We start from the raw sequence: 21,082 nt of genomic DNA on the forward strand, positions 1-21,082 counted from the left end.
GCAACCCTAGGGCTTCACATTCAGACTTCAGAATGAAGCACCCCAATCAGTCATTTTTCTTTTCTTAGTCTTTTCCTCAATAATTGATGAAGCCATCTACATGCTGATGTCAGATCTCGCCAAAAAGAATGAGGAAATTTCTCTTACAGCACTTTTAGACCCAGGCTTTAATTTTTCATATATATCAAAGGGAATCTGGTTCATTTAAGAATGTGTCATGATCACAACTACTGTGTCTTTTCAAATAGCTTTATTGCCTTTAAATTAACTGGCCCAGGACAAATCTACTTCTGCAAAGGACAAAAGGTGGGGGGGGGGGGGGTTTTCTGGCCTACTGAGAGGCCACAAAAAAAATCAACTCATTCTCAATCCTTAGGCCCCTATAAAGCTAAATAGTTTTCAACTTAAACTTTTAAACAAAGTAAATAACCTTCTAATTAAAAAAAAGTCTACTAGCTAGATTGGAATCAAGTAGTTAAGAATTTTGTCTTCTGTCCCAATTTCTTTTTTAATTATTTCCCAGTTGAAGTATGTGATAAGCAGAATAATTTCCCCACCTCCAAAAAATGTCCACACCCTAATGTCTGGAACCTGTGAATATGGCAAAAGGAATTTTGCAGATAAAATTAAGGTTGTGGATTCTAAGATAAAGAAGTTATCTGACATTATCCTGTTGGGCCCACTGTAAACCTTGGGTCCAACAGGATAAAATAACAAAATAAATTATTTTGTTGTTTATCTGAAATTCAAATTAACTGACAACCCTGTGTTTTTAATGGCAACCATTAACTTCATAGCTTTCAATTATTTTCACATCTGATCCTTCTTATAATCTGAGGACACTGGCTTCTTAGTAGAAAAGGCCAAGGACATCACCCTCTCCAGATAGGCTGATCCATAGCTGTTTGCAAAGAGACCTCAAAGGAAGAAGGGGTAAATTTCCAGATGTGGCAACTGTTGTGGACCATGTATGTATGTGCTGAGCCTGATAAAATGTTCTCAGTGTACAGTAGATGAAATCACATCTAAAAGGTTTGAGTAAAGAAGACACCTGGCTGAGAGAACTCCTCTTCCTCCGTGTGCAAGGTGAAGCTGTGTCAGGAAGCATTGGTTGGGCCGGAACTTGCTAAAAGCTTTTGTTAATAAAGTAATAATTAGAAATACAATTTTCAAAGCTTAGATGTAAAATTGGATTAGTATAAATTTAGTGAAATCAGAAATTACAATGCCACAGTGTTTGTTGACCTATTGTCAAAATTACAGAGTGGAATAACTTTTTTTCTCTACATATATCTACATGACACTGTTAGGAAGCATTTCTCTCCTAACATCACAAACCTCATCTTGTTAACATTCCCTAGGCTCAGGATTTAGCAGTCTTGGGAATACCTACAGGGCTAAGAGATACTCTTCTGCTCAGGTTAATATTGCCAGGCTCAGGAGAGAGTAGATTACAGAGAAATAGGACTGAAGTCTACAATTATATGAAAAAATAATCTGAAACATTTTGAAACAACCTGAAAATATAACAAATATGTTTAAGTAGGCTCTAAATATCGTAAGAGTATCCTTCATAGATTACTCTGGGATATTAATAGTACTTATGATATTTCACTAATATCTTGAGATTTACACTTTAGAAGACAGTAATGTTCTTCCACCAGGCATTGACTGCTGGGGTACACAACTGAATGGATAGTTGTTCTGGAATAAAAGTGTTTTCCATGTGCCAGACACATTTCCAAGTCTTCTCTATATTATTAATTCATTTAATCCCCACACCAACTTAATGGGGTAAGTATTCTTATTCTTAATATTATCATTATCATTACATTTATTTAACATTTATGGCAACAGAGGCATAGAGAAGTAAAGTAACTTGCCAAAGGTCCACAGTTAGGAAATATTGCCAAGCCAAGATTCATACTTAGTAGACAGGTTCTAGAGTTTATGGTCCTAAGAACTTTACAAAACACCAAACTACAAGTGAAGGACAAGTGAAGAGAAGTTAAATGGACATCTAAAATTTCAATAATTTAATTATTTATACATTTATTTATATTAACTGCTGACAGTTACTTCACTTTAAAAATGGTTAAGAGTAGAAGAGTAAAACATTAATGAGCAGCGATGTGGTTATTAATTGGCATTAGTGTTCACTGAACTTCGGATACCAGTGATGAAAGCTTTGTTAACACTGAACAGGATTTAGTCTGCTATGCCAGCGATCCCCAGTGGAGATATCTGTCCTCACTGTTCTCTGTGGTCAAAGGATCTAAGAAGGTGGTCATTCTTCCTGTGCTACTGAACAACAGAACTTTCTACCTGTAGAGTTTGAATATGGTTACTGGGTTCATGTAAGACATCTCCAAAGAGAAATGTCACAATAATCTATTGGGGAACATGAAGAACATATTAGAATTCCCACTGATATTTTTCTAAGGAGAACATTAAGGTTTACTACTTAAAATAAAGATGAACACTGGTACCCTCACTTTAAACATGTCAAATAGAGTTACATATAAGATACAAGCTAAAGGATAAGATCCAAGATGCCTCCAAGTGCACTGTGGGTTAAAGTTAATACTGAAAAAGAATATTTAAATGAGAAAATGACAGAATGGACATTTTTCCCACTCTTAGAGTTAGCGATGTGCCAACCAAGTTGCAAGTCCATGTAAGTCAGCCAGGTTAAAATCTATGAAGATGTAATCAGACTTAATACAGTGTTATTTAAAAATTCAAATGATTAAAAGGGCTATTTGAAGTATGCATTTAGATCCATAGTTTTCAATCATATTTAAAGTCATTCATATTAAATAAACTCATAATTTATTTAAAGTCAATAATACATGTTTTGAAGTCTCTTTTAATGTTTCCTATTTAATAGTGAGAATTTTAAAAAGCCCTGTACCATTGGAGAAAAGTTCTGTTCTTCATGATGAAGTTAACTGAAATAAGACATGGAAAATATTATAGCACAAACTTAAATATTTTGTTAAAAAAGAAAACACTAATAATATTTTAGTGAGGACCATATTGAAACATATTTAAATACTGTCATTACATCTTTAATCTTTTAGATTATATTTTCAAGTGTTCTATAATATACATTATATACAAGGTGAGGCAAAAGTAGGTTTACAGTTGTTTGTATGGAAAATAGTACAATAATTGATAAATAATAATACAAGAATAAACTGTGTTTTGTGTACTCACAGCTACAAACCTACTTTTGTCCTACCTTGCAAAATGTATAATGTAAATTGCATAAAATATTAGTAAACTAATAAATGTATATAATCTTTCAAGATAAAAAAATCTTACATTTACATAGGAACATAATTTTTACTGATGGGCTCTTTAGTAAAAAAAGTTGGGACATTACCTTATATGATTTGAAAGTTTCAAAAAAGCAACAGATGCATCTTCAAAATAAAGAGAATAAATGGATTTTGGAACCACACTTGGTGGATTCAAATTCTAGTTCTGACACTATTTGGGTAACTTATTTAATTCCTTGTATTACACTTTCTTTGTAAAATATGGATAATATTAGTATTTATAGGGTTGTTGTGTATATTAAATTACATAATTAATGTAAAGTTCTTAGAATAGTGCACAATATATAAGTTCTCAACAAACATCACCAATGGCTATTACACTCACAGAAAAATGATGTTCCAAATTGTCTCGAATATTTGAAGTGCTAAACAATATATGTAGCATATATTTATTCAACAATTGAATACATATTATTTTATGCTATTATCTCATTGGATCTATAAACAGCACCTTAAAATATGACTTATATCTGTCAGTCTTTATTTTGGATGGAGGGAAGTGAAGGGGAAATAGGAGGTATTAAATGATGGTGGATGGAGACTTGACTTGGGATGGTGAACATACAATACAGTGTACAGATGAAGTGTTGTAGAATAGTGCACCTGAAACTTGTATAACTTTTTTAACCACTGTCACTCCAATAAATTTAATGAAAAGGGAAAAAAATAGATCTTTTTCCACTTTCAGGACTTTCCTCTAAAATTATGTCAGCAAAATAAATACTTAAATACATTTAATCCAACAATAGATCAAGCATTTATCATTCAGGTAAGCCATTTTTCATTGTTGAAACGCTAAAGTAGAATTGAAATTTCCAGGTCAAAAAAGCTGGCTATCTTCAAAAAATTTATAGCAAAGGATGAAGTAGCTATATTTCAAAGGGCAATCCATAGATAAAATTACCAGATACCGAAATATATGAAACATTTTTAATGAATCCAATATGTTATCCTGGGATATTTTATGGGAGAGAATAGTTATATTTTCTTACATCACTCTCATTCAGAACAGGGATCAGTAAACGTTTTCTGAAAAGGGCCAGAGAGTAAATAGTTTAGGTTGTGAGGACCATATGGTCTCTACTGCAACTACTCAACTCTGCCATACCGTTAAAGTAACCTTTGACAATGTGCTAACAAATAATGTGACTGTAGCCTGGCAGTTGTGGCTCAGTGGTTGAGCATCAACCTAGGATCCAGGAGATCTCGGTTCAGTTCCTGGTCAGGGCCCATGCCCGGGTTTCTGGCTCGGTCCCCAGCAGGGGCCGAGCAGGAGGCAGCCGATGGATGTTTCTCTCTGTCTTTCTCCCTTCCTCTCCTCTAAAAAAGTCAATAAAAACATATTTTTTAAAAAATGTGACTGTATCCCAATAAAGCTTTATTTACAAAAACCGGCTATGGCAACTGCTGACTCTTGATCTAGAGCCCAAGATCCATAAGGGTAAGGACTTTTTTCTACTTTATTTATTGATGTATTTATTCCCAAGGCCTAGGACAATATCTGTCATTATAAAAAAATGTTCAGTAAATATTTGTTGAATGAATAAAAGGATGAAAGATAATATACCCAAATCCCAGGTATACTTAATGGCCTATGTAAAAGAGCATTCAATCATTAATTTGATAAAAAAAATTCTAAATATGGGAATTTTTTCATCTCACATTTTTTCATCTCACATCTAAATATGGGAATATTTCATCTCACATTTTCCTACATCACTTGAGGTAATAGTGAAATAACTGCTCTATTTTATTAAGGCTAAAATCCCATTCCAATATTTAATCATCTTAGGCATTAAAAATATTTGCACTTTATATTTTTAACATGTTTCCATTAGGAATATTTCAATAGCTGATTTTTCCCCCAGTATTTAAATGAATAATTTACTGGTCTCTAAAACAGAATCCAAAGGAGGAGGGAACTAGAAATTTATAAAAATGAAGAGTGAAATGACTTCCGTGACTGTAAGTGAATGTCATGAGCTTATTTTTATAGCTGATTTAAAAAAATATATGTCTTTATTGATTTCAGAGAGAGAAAGGGAGAGCGAGAGAGCGAGATAGAGACATCAATGATGAGTCATTGATCAGCTGCCTCCTGCACGCCCCTACCGGGGATAGAGCCCAAAACCCAGTCACATGCCCTGATTGGCAATTGAACCTTGATCTCCTGGATCATAAGTTGATGCTCAACCACTGAGCCATGCCAGCCAGGCTCTTTATAGCTGGTTATAAGTCATAGAAAGATAATAGAAAAGGAACAGAGGTGAAGGAGAATAACTATATATGTGAAGAGTATTTCCAGCAATTGTTAGATTTAATGTAATAATGAAAACTGAGTCATAAAATCTCTTTTGTTAACATATGAGCAAGGAAAAATGTTCCTTGTATATACATGCTGTATAAAATGAAGATGGAGGTTAGTAAGAATGAACTAATTTTATACAAACATATGAAATATTTGACTGTTACTCAGCATTTAAGATAAAACTTGCACAATTATATTTAAATTGTATTGAAAGTTATTACCAATTTAAAAGGTGAAAATATAAGAAGAGACAAGACAGTTCCCTAAGTTATTTAAAATTTTGTTTTTGACTTTTAAAGGATGCTTTTATTCTTTTAATTTTTATTTCTTTTTAAAATAGCAACTGTATATGTAGAATTGGCATCATGATCTTCATGTACATATTAGAAAGCCAGTGCATAGATAGAACCCATGGTGTGGAATTTTTGCCAATCATATTGCTTTTGAAAACCTCTGCTATTATTTGTCAAGGACCTCATTTTATTCAGTTAAACATAAAATGCCAATTAAATTCCTAGGGAAAGTATGCCATAGATAGATAGATGATAGATAGATAATATAGATAGATGATAGATGATGATAGATGATGATAATAGGTAGATAGATGATAGATAGATAGATGATAGATATAGATAGATGATAGATAGAGAGATAGATGATAGATAGATGATAGATAGATATAGATAGATGATGATAGATAGATAGATAGATAGATAGATAGATAGATAGATAGATAGATAGATAGATGATAGATAGATAGAGCAATCATTCCTAAGCAGAAAAGAAATAAAGTATAAGTAAGAGGCTATAATGAATGCTTCATGTGTTATCTCTTCGGTAAAATCTTCTCAAAATAATCTCATTTCCATGATGATGATTTCTTGAAATTTCCCTTGGGGGAAAGGAATTGACACTTTTGAGTAACTACTATGCCTGCATCATTTATTTTTCCATCCAACAATATTGAGTGATTACTGCTTGATAAACCTCAAGGATAATGCAGTGAGAAAAATTCCATAAGGTTTTGCTCTCATAGCACTTACAGTCTCACTGTCTCCTCCTGGAGAAGACAGATCTGAATCAGTTATTAATCAGTTATTCACACTAACACCTCTCATTTTACATTGAGAAAATAATGAGCTTCTATGAAAGCATGTAACAAAAAGATATTATAGACCCGTGAGCTGAGCCAGGGAGCACTTCCCTCAGGAAATAATTTGAATTGATACCTGAAAGTCAAGCAGGAGTTAACTGGATAAAGGCCTGGCTAGAGCGAGGCCACGGGGAGTATTTTAGTGCAGAGGTGCTGGGGTGGGATGGTGCACAGAACCTCTCAGAAGCTGTGGAGCAGACACTGTGATAAAAACACAAAAGTCTGTGGGAGGGTCTTGTGAGATGAGGCTGAGCAGTAAACGGCCAGATCACGAGGTGCCTCTGAGGTAGTGTCCCTCACTTTATCCCAGTTTGCCAGGGCCAGTATTTTTCATGCCTGTTGCCTAGTGTTCTGTTCAGTTCAGCATTTATCTGAGGTTTTTTATTTGTTTACATCTTATTAAGATAAGCTCAGATAGGTGTGGTAAGCTCCACTTCCAGATTCTGCCCTGTCTCCTGGGTTGCTGAGTGAGGCTCACATGTGCTTTGATCATTCTAACTTTCACATGTGTTGAAATGTGAAAGATAATCAGCAATATCTCACTTCCCTTCCCAGACCCTAGCCAGATATGATGTAAGCATCGGCTTGCGTTCAAACACACTTAGTGGTTAGGACAACTACCTCCTTCAAGGTGCGGGGAGTGGTGGATGAGAGGTTCCCAAGGGCAGTCACTGACAGGCGCATGGTGCTCATTTCCAAATCACTTTTACTTTGTAGAAAAACATTACTTTAAAGATAAGTTCTTGAAGAGAGATAGGTCTACCAATATATTTAAGTGCACCAATATAATGAAGTCAATTTGAAGTACTTTTATCACCCACTGTAACTCTCAAAAATAATAATAATAATACAAGTTTATTATTTTGATAATAAACTAGTATCGCTCTTATCACAGGCTTAGTTAAAGGTTTTAGAGTTAACTCCAAGAGCAATGTAAAGACAAGAAAGATGTAAGCAGGAGTGAGGTTATGTGCAGGTTTGTTTTTCCAAAATAGTATCTCAAGCTTACCAATGTGCTGCCTTAGAGTCGCTTACACATGGAAACTTGGGATAATTTTGAGGACAAGTTTTCTCCATTTACCTCCTCTTAGTTACTAGCATGGTCTTCTTTGGGATTTTACTGCTTGAATAAAGTTTTGGCATATTCTGAAATATTCAAAATGTTGCACCTATTTTTCCCCAGACTTTTTTTTATACTACCTCCACTTTAATTTTGATTTAATACTACCTATACATACAGCTTAATATTAATTAAAGTCATAAAGATTTAAAAGAATCCAAAAGAACACTTCTTTTTCCTAAAGAAAATAAATCTGTTAATTAGAAGTATAAAATTAAAGACAATTTAAATGGATGAAGCTTTTAACTCACCTTTTAGCTTTTTTTATGAGAAAAAATGGGAGGACAAAAGGAATTTGAGCTATTAGATGTCATACAGGGTTTTGGACATTGCTTAATGATACCCACAAGTAAAGACAGTAAACATCCAATATGTGCATTCCATATATTGACCTATAATCTGATATAGTCGGGATTTTAGGTTAGATATTTTGGTTAGTTGTGGGATATTCTTGGCAAGTATTTAGATAAAGTAATATAAAACAGGGAAGAAAAATTCAAGATTTCCTTCATTTTTGATAAGATGGAAAGTAATTTATTCTTATATCTTCACTAAGTAAAATAAAGAATTGAAAGCTTATAAATAATTTTTAGAAGGTCTGCAGTTGCCAGGTCTTCAAAATTTATCCTGAACCCGTTTGTGAAATTCAGGAGATAGGAAAAAGTTTTTCATTGACTTAACAAAGATTTACTCCCTTCAATCTCTTGTGTATGGAAAGAGGAGAGGCTATGTGGTAGTGAAACAGCACGAAAGGCGAATCTGGAAAACACTGAGCTTGCGTCGACCTATCAGTAGCTGCGTGATCCAGAGCAGATTTCTTAAGCAAGCTAAGCCTTAATTTACACTTCCTTAAAATACAGACAAAATGGTGGCTCTTACCAAAATAAGTGTGAATTAAGCTCTAATGACTGAAGGGTGTGCCCTAATGTGGAACAACCTGGGCTTTATTTTTGATCCAATACCATCAGGAGGCATATTTTTTTCATTAGAAGGAATTTTAAATGTTTTATTCTTGGGAAGCCCTGCAACTAGACACAACAACATTTTCATATAAGAAACCGAAATCAAGACGGAGCCACACAGATAACGTTCTCTCAAAATGAGTAATTTACATTTTACAGAGAATACTGAAGGAGCCAGAGGGACATAGTAAATACTTATAGGGAAGATGAAATATTTTCAGATGTGTAGAACAAGAGCTCTGCAAATGCTAATAAATATTCGTTCAAAGGCCTCACTCTTCTTGCAGATCAGCTTGGGCAAGGACACTGTTTTTCTCAGAGGATGATCAGAAGAATAAGACTGATCAGAACTTGTACTGTGCTCTTGACCAAGTTTAACAATTTTTATAAATTCTTAATGAGTAGAAGTTTGAAGGTTTTAGCTGCATAAGAACACATAATTTGCTTGAGTGTAATCAGTCCTTCTCAAGGAATTGGTACAGTTCTTTAAAAAGCTATACATAGCAGAACCCCCACTGACATATATAAATACATAAGTCAAGATTACAGTCACTAAATCTAGTGAAAATCAAGTGAAACATTATCTCTTACTATTTTTGTTTTGATGTACTACTGAAGTTGGCGAGAATTAACTAAGACATTAAAGGATTTTGTAAAGATCAGAAGACCATACAAATGTAAAGTGAAGAACAATTCTGATGACTATCTTGCACTACCAATATCCATAGTTTCCCTTTCATTTCCCTCACTGTAAAGCTCCCTTTATTAGGAAACACCAGTGATGAACTTTACCATGGCCAGTTATTTCTGATTGGGTTTGAGAAACCCAAGGAAACTTTTTCCATTTTTTTCTGGATCTCTAATTTCTATGAAGTTATTCAATTTTTATGAAATTTTCTAGTATAAGGTCCCAAGGAGATTATCTGTGGACGTATTTCCAGTAAGAATATAATTCCCATGTATGGGAACTACACATGTATTATTTATGATAAGTTGTTTTTACACTTCACTTTTTCTTTTTCAAAATTCCAGCTATCTATTGTTTCAAAAAGGTCAGAATTATATGAAAAAAGTAGCTAAATGTTACAGGTACTGAAATGCTTATTAATACATAATGTGGAGAAAAGGTTAGAATATTAAAGTACCTTGAACCGTAGAGGTCACCAACAGATGCACCTAACAAATACGATCTCATTAAATTAAAACATCATTAAAATGTGGATGCTGTTATACACAACATTTAAAATTTACAATGAGTAGTGTTTCTAATATAGCTCCAATGGGGTCATCTAAAAGATATTGCCCAAACCATCATTTTAATTCTTTTTGAAATATTTATGCCATTTAAAGCAAGAGGCAAAATGCACTTTTATACAAGAGACTTAATATCAAAGTCTAAACTAGTGGTTCCCATTGAATGGAAATGGGGATATTGTCCCCATGGAACATCTGGCTGGGTTTGGAGGCATTTTTGGTTGTCATGCATAGATGGTGGTGGTGGTGCTACTGGCATCTGATGAACGGGGGCCAGAGATGCTGCTAAACTCCCTGTAATGCACAGCTGCCGCAAAAATTCAGTCCAAAGATTTGGTCAGTATTGCCACTGATGCTACTGTCATCTTTCTTTTGGGTTTATATATTCTGACTTCGCCATTTGGATAGCACAGTAGATAATACTTAGTGTCAGAAAAAGGACACTCTCCTATATTGTTGGTATAAGTATCAATCGAAGAAAATGTTTTGGAGGCAACTTGTAAATTTAAAAATCTGCCTCTATTTGAATTTTTACTTTTAAGAAACACTTTCTAACCATTTTATATCATGGATATATGTAATTGCATTGGAACAAGAATTCTCTATTCAGTATTATTTGTAATAAGAAAAAATTGGAAACAAATGTTCACCACTAAGGAAGTGGTTAAATAAATTAGAGCACAGTCATAATAAGCAGTGATAAAAAAAGGTAGAATTGTATGTTCTACCAAAGAAGGATGACTATGATATATTGCAGGTTATAAATAATTCAGGTTGTTGGAATTTATAAACAAAATTATTTCTTAAACATACATACATATAAATTTAAGTGTATGTGCATGTGTCCTAGCAAAGATCTGAAAGAATCAGAGTAGCTACTAAGAAAAAGAGTAGTAATGGAGAATATAAATATTGGGTGAAATGTTCACTTTTTACTTTACACAGACTTGTAATAGTTTCATTTTTTCCAAGCTTGAGAAATTTGTCAAATTAAAAAATGTAATAAAAATGGATTACATAATAACAAATATACACAGACATGGTCCATCTTGTAGGGGTATGTGAGGAATTAACTTTTGAGTAGGTTTTAGCAGGTGTTTGCTGGTGAAAGGGAATTAAGATATTGTAGACATGAAAAAAAGAGCTAGAGGAGGCCACTACACAAAAACTAAGTGGAGCTCTGGGCGAACCTGAAAAGAAGTGGGTAAGAGTAGTAATATAGAAACACTCAATTATAAGAGTTGTCATTTAAATTTAAATGAAAACTCACTTTTTTTTTTTTTTTAAAGAAAATACCTTATTTGGATACAGTTTAATTAGTATGTGCTTCAATCAAAGAAACTCTATTCTTCAGTATTGAAAGTGTCTATGGAAGAAACTTCAGTTTCTACTTAGAAGTTAAATTATTTTCAGAAACTCTTTTTTCCACTTCTGTACTTGAACCTAATCGCTTGCACAGTTTTAGTTGAAAGACTACAACATTAAATATTAAAAATACTGAAGAAAGAAAGAAATTATGGAAATTATCTTCAGTTTGCAGCTTGCTTTACAAAGACTTAGAAGCCTTTTTCTTACACAGTTCAATCTTTCAAAAGCATGGCTAAGCCATTTCATGTATAGTTACAATCTTAACATTCTAAATGTAGTGATTCGTAGATGGAATCAGTGGGGTCACTGGTTCATACTTCAGAATTCTGAGAGATCCTTATTATTAATGAGTCAGCACCTGGGGAAGTACTTTCATTTGATCAATGCAGAAAATGTTGCTACTCAAATACCTAATCACACTTATCAGAGTAGATGAAAATCTTGAATATTCCTTTGAAACAACATAACTAAGGGTAGAAAAAGCTATCAGTGCTGAAATAATTCAGTTTTTACTCATTTACATATTGTTTTAAAGACATTTTATATTAAAGTTCCAAACCAAACATGCCCCAGGGTTCCATTCATAAAAACAAGCAAATACCATGTATAGACCCTAGTCCTTACTCTGCAGAAGATTAGTTACAAACCTGGAAAGATTTTCACCAAGTTGTATATTAATTAATGATAAGAATTTAGGCAGAAGAATTTTGCACATGGTGGTGAGATTATTGATTGCAAAGGCCCAAGAAAATATCCAGGAAACAAGTATCCTAACTAGGATAAAGTTCTTGGAAGAGTTGTTTTGTGGAAATATGCAGTGTGGAAAAAAGGCTGAAAATAGGCAAGGTTCAGCTAGATTACTGAGAATTTTATATACCAACCTATGGCATTTGGTCTATAGGCAAAGAAGCTATCAGCACTGGGATTCAGAAGGCAGGCCATAGATTCAATGTCATGAATGTGAGTTCCAGCTCAGTTACTTACTAGCTGTCGAGTAAGATGTGTACTCACTCTATGCCTCAATTTCTTCAATTTCAAAATAAAATAAATTGGCCGTGCACACACACACGCACATACAGCCATTTTGAGTTGCTTGGACGATTAGATTAAATGTGCTAACACACGGAGAATGTTTACATTAGTGCCAGAAACATACTAGGATTTAACATTAACATTCTTGTTATTCTTATTAATAGTTCCACTTATCTGAATTGAGTTTATTATAGATAGATTAAAATGAAATGGGAGTGAATGGCAGCAGAAAGATACGTTAGAAGGCAATTACAAAAGAAGCGAGGTAAATGAAAAGCTGGGCTTTCGATTAAGACAGAGAGTTTTAAGTTCTAACATCAATATTATCTGTACACTTAGAACCCTGGGCCAATAAATTAACATTTTGAATCAAAACCGACTTTTTGTTAATTATAAAATCGGATAATAATGTGAGGATTAAAGTATTAGCTGTGTTCCAAAAGCAATCGCTCAATAAACCATAAATTTTTAAAAATTCTATTATTGTTACTATATCCTTAGTAAAGGATTGTAGTGATTTGACTATGAAAGTAGAGAAGAAATGGTGATGAAAGTAAAAATTTGATAAAGAATGATATCTTGACTAGGGAGTCTTGAATCTATGAAAAGATGATTCTTGAATAGTTTTAATAACACAGATGGTAAGAGTTTTGTTATTTTTGGTACTGCCTTATTTACCACAGCCACTATTTTGTTTGTGCCCTTTGTTTTCCTTTAAAAGGAAATCTGGCAAGTTTACAGGCAGCTCGCTAGACACTTAAGTCCACACCTAGAATCCACTACATGTAAAGCAGAATCTGCTTCTTGCCCCACCCACAAACAAGTTCCTCCCTCTCAATGAAGCTTTGTTGAATGATGAACATATCCCACCTTGATCTCCCCCACATCTCATCAGCATAACTCATATTTTATTATATATTATTCTTTGTCATTTGTTTTGTTTTCTTCTCATTAACACTATAGTGGATATGGGAATATATATCTCTATATCTCTATATCTCTATACCTATATCTATCTATATCTATATATCTCTATATATTCGTTTTCCATCATATCCACACCACCCAATTAAACTTAATGTCAGGGCTTGACATCCTTACCTACTACAATATCCCCAATCCTAAATGATGATTTTCAATTCAGTAGATCTGTGTAGATAAGCATGTGGGCAGCACGGTTGGTGCTAGAATACTGTCTCTCCATTGACAAAGCTGAAGTCCTCTGCTTTTGAGGGGCTAGAAGGCTTTCATAACCTCTTGGCATCACTTGGGCTTAGTTTGGTTTCCTGTGGTAATCTCGGCTTATGTGCTGACTGCCACTTAGCTAGTGTATGTAATTGTCTTGATGTTTACAGTGTTTCCTTTACATTCTGGCTCCTATTCCTCAGAGAAGGGCAGCCATGGCAACGTTTAACCTCACCTCTAGTCACTGCATTCTTTTAGTTGTGCATAACTTCACTGGACCTGGGGACCTTTCGGGTAGCCGTACCACTTCTCTCTACTTCTCTAACTTTTCTGTGCTTATAGGATAGCTGATAGCTTTGTGTGTTCCCCTATCATTTTATTCCTATGCAGGCTATAGAATAATATTCTCCTTCCCTGCTGTCAAGGAAAACTCCAGTAAGCATGCAGTTTGCAAGAAACTCCAAACAAAAGCAGATCTAGTCTTTATACTCACAGTTGGCCCAATGTCAAGGGGCATATATCAAGCTCACATAAAAAATGTATTCATCATGAAAAGTCCACAGTCACACTAGCATTCAATGTGAGATCAGGATGATAGTTTTACTATTTCTGATTCCATTTTCTACCTTTTGAGTGCTCCGCCTCAACTTGCCTTTAAGAGAAGGAGGAGCACCTAACTTTTTTCTCAAAGGCAGGGAAAAGTTTTTCATAGAGAATATTGTACTGTCCCAAAGGCCAAGGACTTCTAACTCTTAGCCACTAGCCCTGGGCCCCTCTCTCCAGTCCTCTTACAGGGCTTGAGGTTGGTCCTACTGTCTCTTTGTAAGACCCATATGGGAAGCGTTAGGCCCAACCTGTTGGTGGCTCTTTTTCAAATATTTGGCACTCAATATTTCTTTTATTCAATCTTTGAACTAGATACTATTTTAAGACAATGAGAAAAATTTCATTTAACTTTGTGTTCTACAGCAGCAGTACTAGTAATAATAATAATAACAATATGAAGAAGAGAAGAAAAATGAGAATGAAAAAAAGCCAGCATTAGCACAGAAAGCTGGGAATACTAGTGAATGAATTCACTTCAATTCAGTAATTATTTAAGGAATTTCTTCAGTTTTTAAGCATACTAAAAATGATAAACAATTTTAGAGTAAAACTGAGATGCCTCATACATTTCTTAAGTAGCTTGACCCTCTGGTTAAAAGGAATAATTATATACTGAAACTGTATGAAAGATAAGTTGGTTCATTAACTCCACACTAGGACAGTGTGATGTTGCTCATTTAGGCATCTAGGGAAGTTTGCAAGAGTCATTATTAGGTAAGCCCATCTAAACTCTATGGATCTCAATATAAGACAGTCTAAAGTTATTTTTCCCTTTATATAAGCAAAAGTAAAAAAACTCAAACACACCATAATTTCAGGAATCATTTTCTCTTTTTTGCTTTAGATAAATAAACTTCTATTTTTCCTGTTTTCAGTATAATTTCTATGCTTCTACTTTCATCTAAACTATAAGAATCACTGATCCACAGAACTTTCATGTGTATGAAACAACATCAGAGATAATTCATTCTGTAAAGAGTGATTCAGTAAAATTAGAATATGTACAAAGTGTCTTCATGCAAAACACTCATATCAGAACAACATATGAAAATATGTGAATGGGACAATATTCAGTCTGTATTCTCATGTAGATTAAAATTTTGATCTATAATTAACTCTGAAATTATCTTAGCTAAATCTGGTCAATGGTTCCTTTTTATGTTACTAGATTCATTGTGAAAATTATAAATAATTTTATGTGACAAAAAAAATATATTCTCTGAATGCATTTCATTTCACCAACATCATTAAAAAATAAACCTTGACAAAAATTCTCTGCTTTGTAGTTCAAGTTTTTCTCCATTTAGCAGCTTTCTTGCAACCATAAAAAACATGTAGGAAGAGTGTGAGAAAAAAAAAAAATTAAAAAAAGATAGGTAGCTTATGGTCAAAATACATGGGACAGTGTTGTCCAAAATATTGTCACAACTCCTCCACTAACAATTCATCCCATTATAGAGCCTTGTTTGACCTCCCAGATTCATTGACAGACTATTATATTCAGAGTGTCTTTGCAAACTTACTGCCCTTAAAATGCTCCTGAGACATAGAAAAATGTCTTTATTTAGAAGGGAACATATAACACCTGCCACATTTGTAGGTTTGAAACCACTTCCAGTAAGACTTAAAAGGCCGTCTTCCTAGCTGAAATAAGACTCTTATGTGTGACTTGTCTGCTCATGAGAAATAGTGGGTTCTTGTCTCAGATGTCCCAATTTAGAGTAAAATCACCTTCATGATAACAGGGTACAGAGGATAATAAAACTACAAAGATGGCAGGCTAATCTTCAAAGATCACTGATTATCGATAAAATATTAAATAACAAAAACATACAAAATGCCAGATGGTCAGCTGGTTGGAACACTCTAGGTATTGAGGTATGCCAAGATACTACTGATAAGGGAAAGAGTTTTATCTACAGGTTATGCAGAAATATGTCATCCCCCAGGAGGTGTAAATGAATTGTAATAGCTTTGATATTAAGATGTATATATTTCTAAATAGTGATATGATATATTTAAATATTAATAAATGATATACTGTCAAGTGCTCAAAATCATTTATTCTCAGAATAATGTCTAATGGCTAAGAATTTTAAGCACCTTTATCACTTTTTTTGAATTCTAGCAACAATTTTAAATATACGTACAAGAATGATTAGACATGCAGGTCCTATAAAACTCCAAATAAAGTTGTTTTCTGTGCTAAGCCAACATCTGAAAAGTAAATAATAGATAAAAATCTATAAATGTGCTTGTATGTACTTAACAAAATTTTCAGTAATATACAAAGCATATTCAGAATTGCATTTCAAATATTTTTAAGATCATCTTAACTTACACTTTGGTGGTGCCGTAATATCTATATCCTAGTGACGCTGAAAATCCAACTACCACCGCTGGGCTGAGATAGCCAAAGATATAAAAATTCTTGTGCAGAAATCCCTTGTTGTAGATGACTTCTACAACAATGAGATAGAGGTGGATGCCTTCAATGCACATCCATGCAAAGGCAGCTAAAAAGAAGTAATGCAGCAGACCGGCAATGATTGAACAGAAGAGCTAGAAATCAAAGAAAGAAAAGCACATAAGAAATGTTTGCTTTAACATCAGCATAACATAAAATCTCTACTTTCTCTGTAAATCATGCCACTTTATATAATGCCTGCTCACGTTAAAATATTCCTGGCAGGTGTCAGTTTTTTAAGATATACCACTTCCAGCTGACTTGAAAGAACTGTGCTTCATTGATGTAAAATATTCACCAATCCTGTGCTAGAACTAAGTTACTGTCCTTGTTCAGAGAGTTATACATTTTATACATTTACATTATTTGGAAAATGATAAATTATGGATTTACATGTAAACCATGATGTTTTAGTGAACATATTATGATTTAAATTGATTTCTGTTTTGGAGATGCCTTCACTCTATTTTATTCATGTTCAAAGAATAAAAATTATTGCTAATACTATGCTAAACAAACCATAATATCTTGATTAAGTGTCGAAGACTGAATTTATAAAACAGACAAATGATGATATATTTTACAAAGGATCCACTGAAGAATCACTGTAAGTTATAAGACTACCAGGTAAATTTGAGAGGATTTCAGTTAAATATTATTTATTAATATTTACTTTACACTTATCATTAGAGTTAGGTTTATAAGAAATAACAGAAAAAGAAGTAGTTACACACTTTTGTATTAATAGGATTACAATCTATTACTGGAGAGACAACATTATACATACATACCTATTGCATTTATTAAAACAGTATAATTCAAGCATAATGAGATTACATAATAAAATATATTGCAGAGTACTATATAAGGTTGGGAACAGAAAGATCACTGGTGATTAAAATTTGGGAGCCACTTTGATGAGAACATGAGATTTGAAATATGGCTTGAAAATAGGAAGAATCTGCTAGGTGAAATACAATTAAAAATAAACACTTTCTAAGAAATAGTTTTGTGGTGAGAATGATGGTGGGATGAAACTGAAGGAAGAAACAGGCATTGAGGATAGTGGGAAATACATAAAATTGAGAGATGTTCTGAACACCTCTGCAAAACAAACAAAAAACACACACTCAGATATGTGTAATGTATCCTATTTAAAATAGATGCTTTGTGGCATCTACTTCTGAAGAAAACCTTGATAACTTATGGTTAGTTTTAGTACTTGAAAGATTTCTAATAAGAATGGAGATCTGGAGGCAATTTAATGTTCTGTGATCAAGACAATGCACTTCTCTAGTCTCAGGCCGCAGGGAGAGCGGTTGGCCTAGGATTGCAGCTGTTGCACTAGGAAAGCCATTGCAGTGCTTAGTTTCCCCCAGGCTGCTGCCAGCCAGTGACCCAGCACAGCGGCTTTCTAAGATGTTCCTATTCTCTGAGAAACAGAGGATTCCTCTGTCATGTGACTTTGCCTCAAGGTCTTCTCAAAGGACTCCTTGACAACCATGCTGAACTTTCTTTAGAACCGCACCCATTTGTCTTTTCCTTCATCTCCCCTTCACCCACATTTTGGTCTGATGGCTCTCTGAGTCTCTCTCTTCTCATTTTCCACAGTCATTTCATCTAATAACAGTATTATATGTTTAATTCCATTTCAGTGTCTGCTTCAAGAAGGATCCAGACTAAACACATTATGGAGAACTATTTGGTAAGGTCCTTGGTCAACAGTGGTGAAAAATGGGTAGTTAATAAAGTGTAGTTACTAGGTAGAGCCGATTTATCATATTTCAACCTATGAACTCTAGCTGCTTTTATGTTCAGTCCCTGTGTTAATCGAAACTTTATTTCCATTTCTCTCTCTCCCCTTGCTTTTGTTTAATGTCCATGTAAAATCAATTCAAAACAAAAAAGGTTATTTCTTTGTTTGCCAAGTTTTTATTTGTCCCAATAGTTCATCATCATAAGGGACATTTTGGTTAATGGAATTGATAAGCAGGTTGCTTAGATATGTTAGCAGTATTAAACTTAGGAAAGATTTAAGAACAAAGTACACAGTGTGTTTGCCCCATTAAAGTGTTAATTATAATCCATTTTTCTATGACATATATACCTAGGAAAGTATAAATTTAGAAAATAAAAATAGAGAGTAAGGGAGATCTACATACCTTATTAGAATTTGTATTGATTCCAATAAGAAAAACAAGTTCAGCCAGGAATAGGTTACAGCAGAGATTTTTGTGAATTGTTGTCCTGGTGCTTTGAATTTCACTGAAAAACCAGAAGGTAAAAATGCACATGGCCAGGCAAATCAGTGAAATAATTATTCCTAGTTGAGTGATCCTTGTAAGAATATTATAATCTTTAATACCCTAAGGGAAAATAATAATAAAGCTGTTAAGAGAATAACTCAGTAACTTGTCAAAAGAACTAGAACATATAATGAACTTTCGGTTTGGGTGAAACATTAATCAAAATGTCCATGAAATGTAAAAATACAAACGTGCATTTAGATGACTTTCAAAAATGCTCCATATTCAGAAAAATGTGATATAAATCATGTAGCACTTCAACAGTTCTGTAATTAGTGATTTTTTTCTAGGCATAGTATATATATTAGTATATGGTTTAATACTGTTATCATCATCAGTTTCATGCTATTAGAATGGTAATTCATTATTGTAATGTGAAAATGGTTAATTAAAACAGATTTATCAGTGGTAAGACCAAATCTTATTTCTATGCACCGGTTCATCTAAAACACATTAACAAAGGTATTAGAAATGCTGAACCTATAGAATATTAAAATTGTATAGTTGAGAGATTTTGAAATGAGAAAGGTTGGTTTTATTCTAACCAGATGAATATTTATATTTTATATACAGAATAGAGGCTTTTTTGCTTACTCAACATTCAGGGGAAAAAATCACCTTGATGACTGACATTATGGTTAGGCAGATTTATTTATATATGTATATGTGAAAATCTACCTGTAATCTAATTAAAATTGTCATATAGAAATATAAGATATTATATAATGTAAAAGCAAGATATTACTGATGTAAGATACATATTCTAAAGCTATTCACCTTAGAGAGATTTTTCATGATTAAAAATCTTATGGGGTTCTACATTGTTAAAACATGGTATTAGATATGAATATGTAATACTTATTGACCAGGTATCAAATATTTTAAACTAAATTTTTATTAGTAAAATTAAACTTTTTATACAAAGTCCCAAGCACTTAAAGTCCAGTATATATTAAAATGTATAAGTGGTCTTCAAAAGCACTATGAAAAACAAAGAATCAATGGATAGACATTTAACACACAATCTACTACATTTCTACAGACTAGATAAGTCCTAGACTAAAAAGAGCCTAAAACATTGTCTAGATTTGTCATAGAAGGTAGGTAAGAAAAACAAAGACTAAAAAAAGATAATGTTGGAGTTTCATCAATTAATGAAATATGCTCTTTATACCCAAAGAACACATATAAATTAATTATTCTCTTAAATGACACAAAAAGAACACATGGTGATGTATAAACATGAAATAGAAAATTGCCTCACAATAGAAGTACCAGAAGACATCAAAATGGCAAAATGTGTCAGGTGATTACAGCTGCAAGAGGTGTGGGTCTCATTCGAGTGCGTTAGCTCACAGCCCTCTGAAGACCAGCTCCCATTCGTGGCATCAGGGAAGTAGTTCCAAAATGCACATTGACTCCTATGCTTATCTATGGTCTGAAAAAGAGACATTTTACTGATGGAAAAAAGAGAAAAAGTTACACATATAGTATCACTTTGTAATAGTTAAAATTCCATTTGCCTATTAATAATTAAAACCATGCCTAAAAAGTAAAGCATAAAATCAATACTAACGAATGCTGCTTTTATATGGAAGAATTGAAGTTAACACTGCAACAATGCTATATTCTATCAACCCTGTGTCACATAATTTTGTGAAAATTGTTTATTATCAAATGAGATCTGTTTGTGTCATTTAAAACAATGCATCGCACTCATAATTATGTGATATTTATTCAGTAAGTGTTTATTGAGTATATACTAGGTAGTAACTGTTGATCCGGGTACTGAAAACACAACACTGAATAAAACAGAAAGTGTTTGCATTGTTGACATTACATTCTCATGAGAAGATGAGAAAAGATTAAACAAGAAAAATAAACCAAGGAAAGGAAATAGAAAGCAGGATGGAGTTTCATAAGATGTCAAAAGATATATTAAAGACTAACCATCAGTAAGTGAAATAACACAGAATC

The 21,082-nt window shown here is 33.4% G+C and overlaps 1 protein-coding gene across 1 annotated transcript in view; it reads right to left on the reverse strand.

The window, feature by feature from the left end:
• The window catches only part of ADGRL4 (adhesion G protein-coupled receptor L4), a 90,628-nt gene that overhangs the window by 7,829 nt on the left and 61,717 nt on the right, over positions 1-21,082 (reverse strand). Inside the window, exons 10-13 of the mRNA XM_087820718.1 lie at positions 20,370-20,543; positions 18,962-19,165; positions 16,674-16,894; positions 16,483-16,549 (exon numbers count right to left, since the gene is read on the reverse strand). Coding sequence (XP_087676844.1) covers positions 16,483-16,549; positions 16,674-16,894; positions 18,962-19,165; positions 20,370-20,543 — 666 coding nt within the window. The remainder of the gene's footprint in view (positions 1-16,482; positions 16,550-16,673; positions 16,895-18,961; positions 19,166-20,369; positions 20,544-21,082) is intronic.

This window comes from Miniopterus natalensis, chromosome 9 (genome assembly GCF_054644295.1).
Source record: "Miniopterus natalensis isolate mMinNat1 chromosome 9, mMinNat1.hap1, whole genome shotgun sequence".
In the NCBI taxonomy this organism is placed as follows: Eukaryota; Metazoa; Chordata; class Mammalia; order Chiroptera; family Miniopteridae; genus Miniopterus; species Miniopterus natalensis.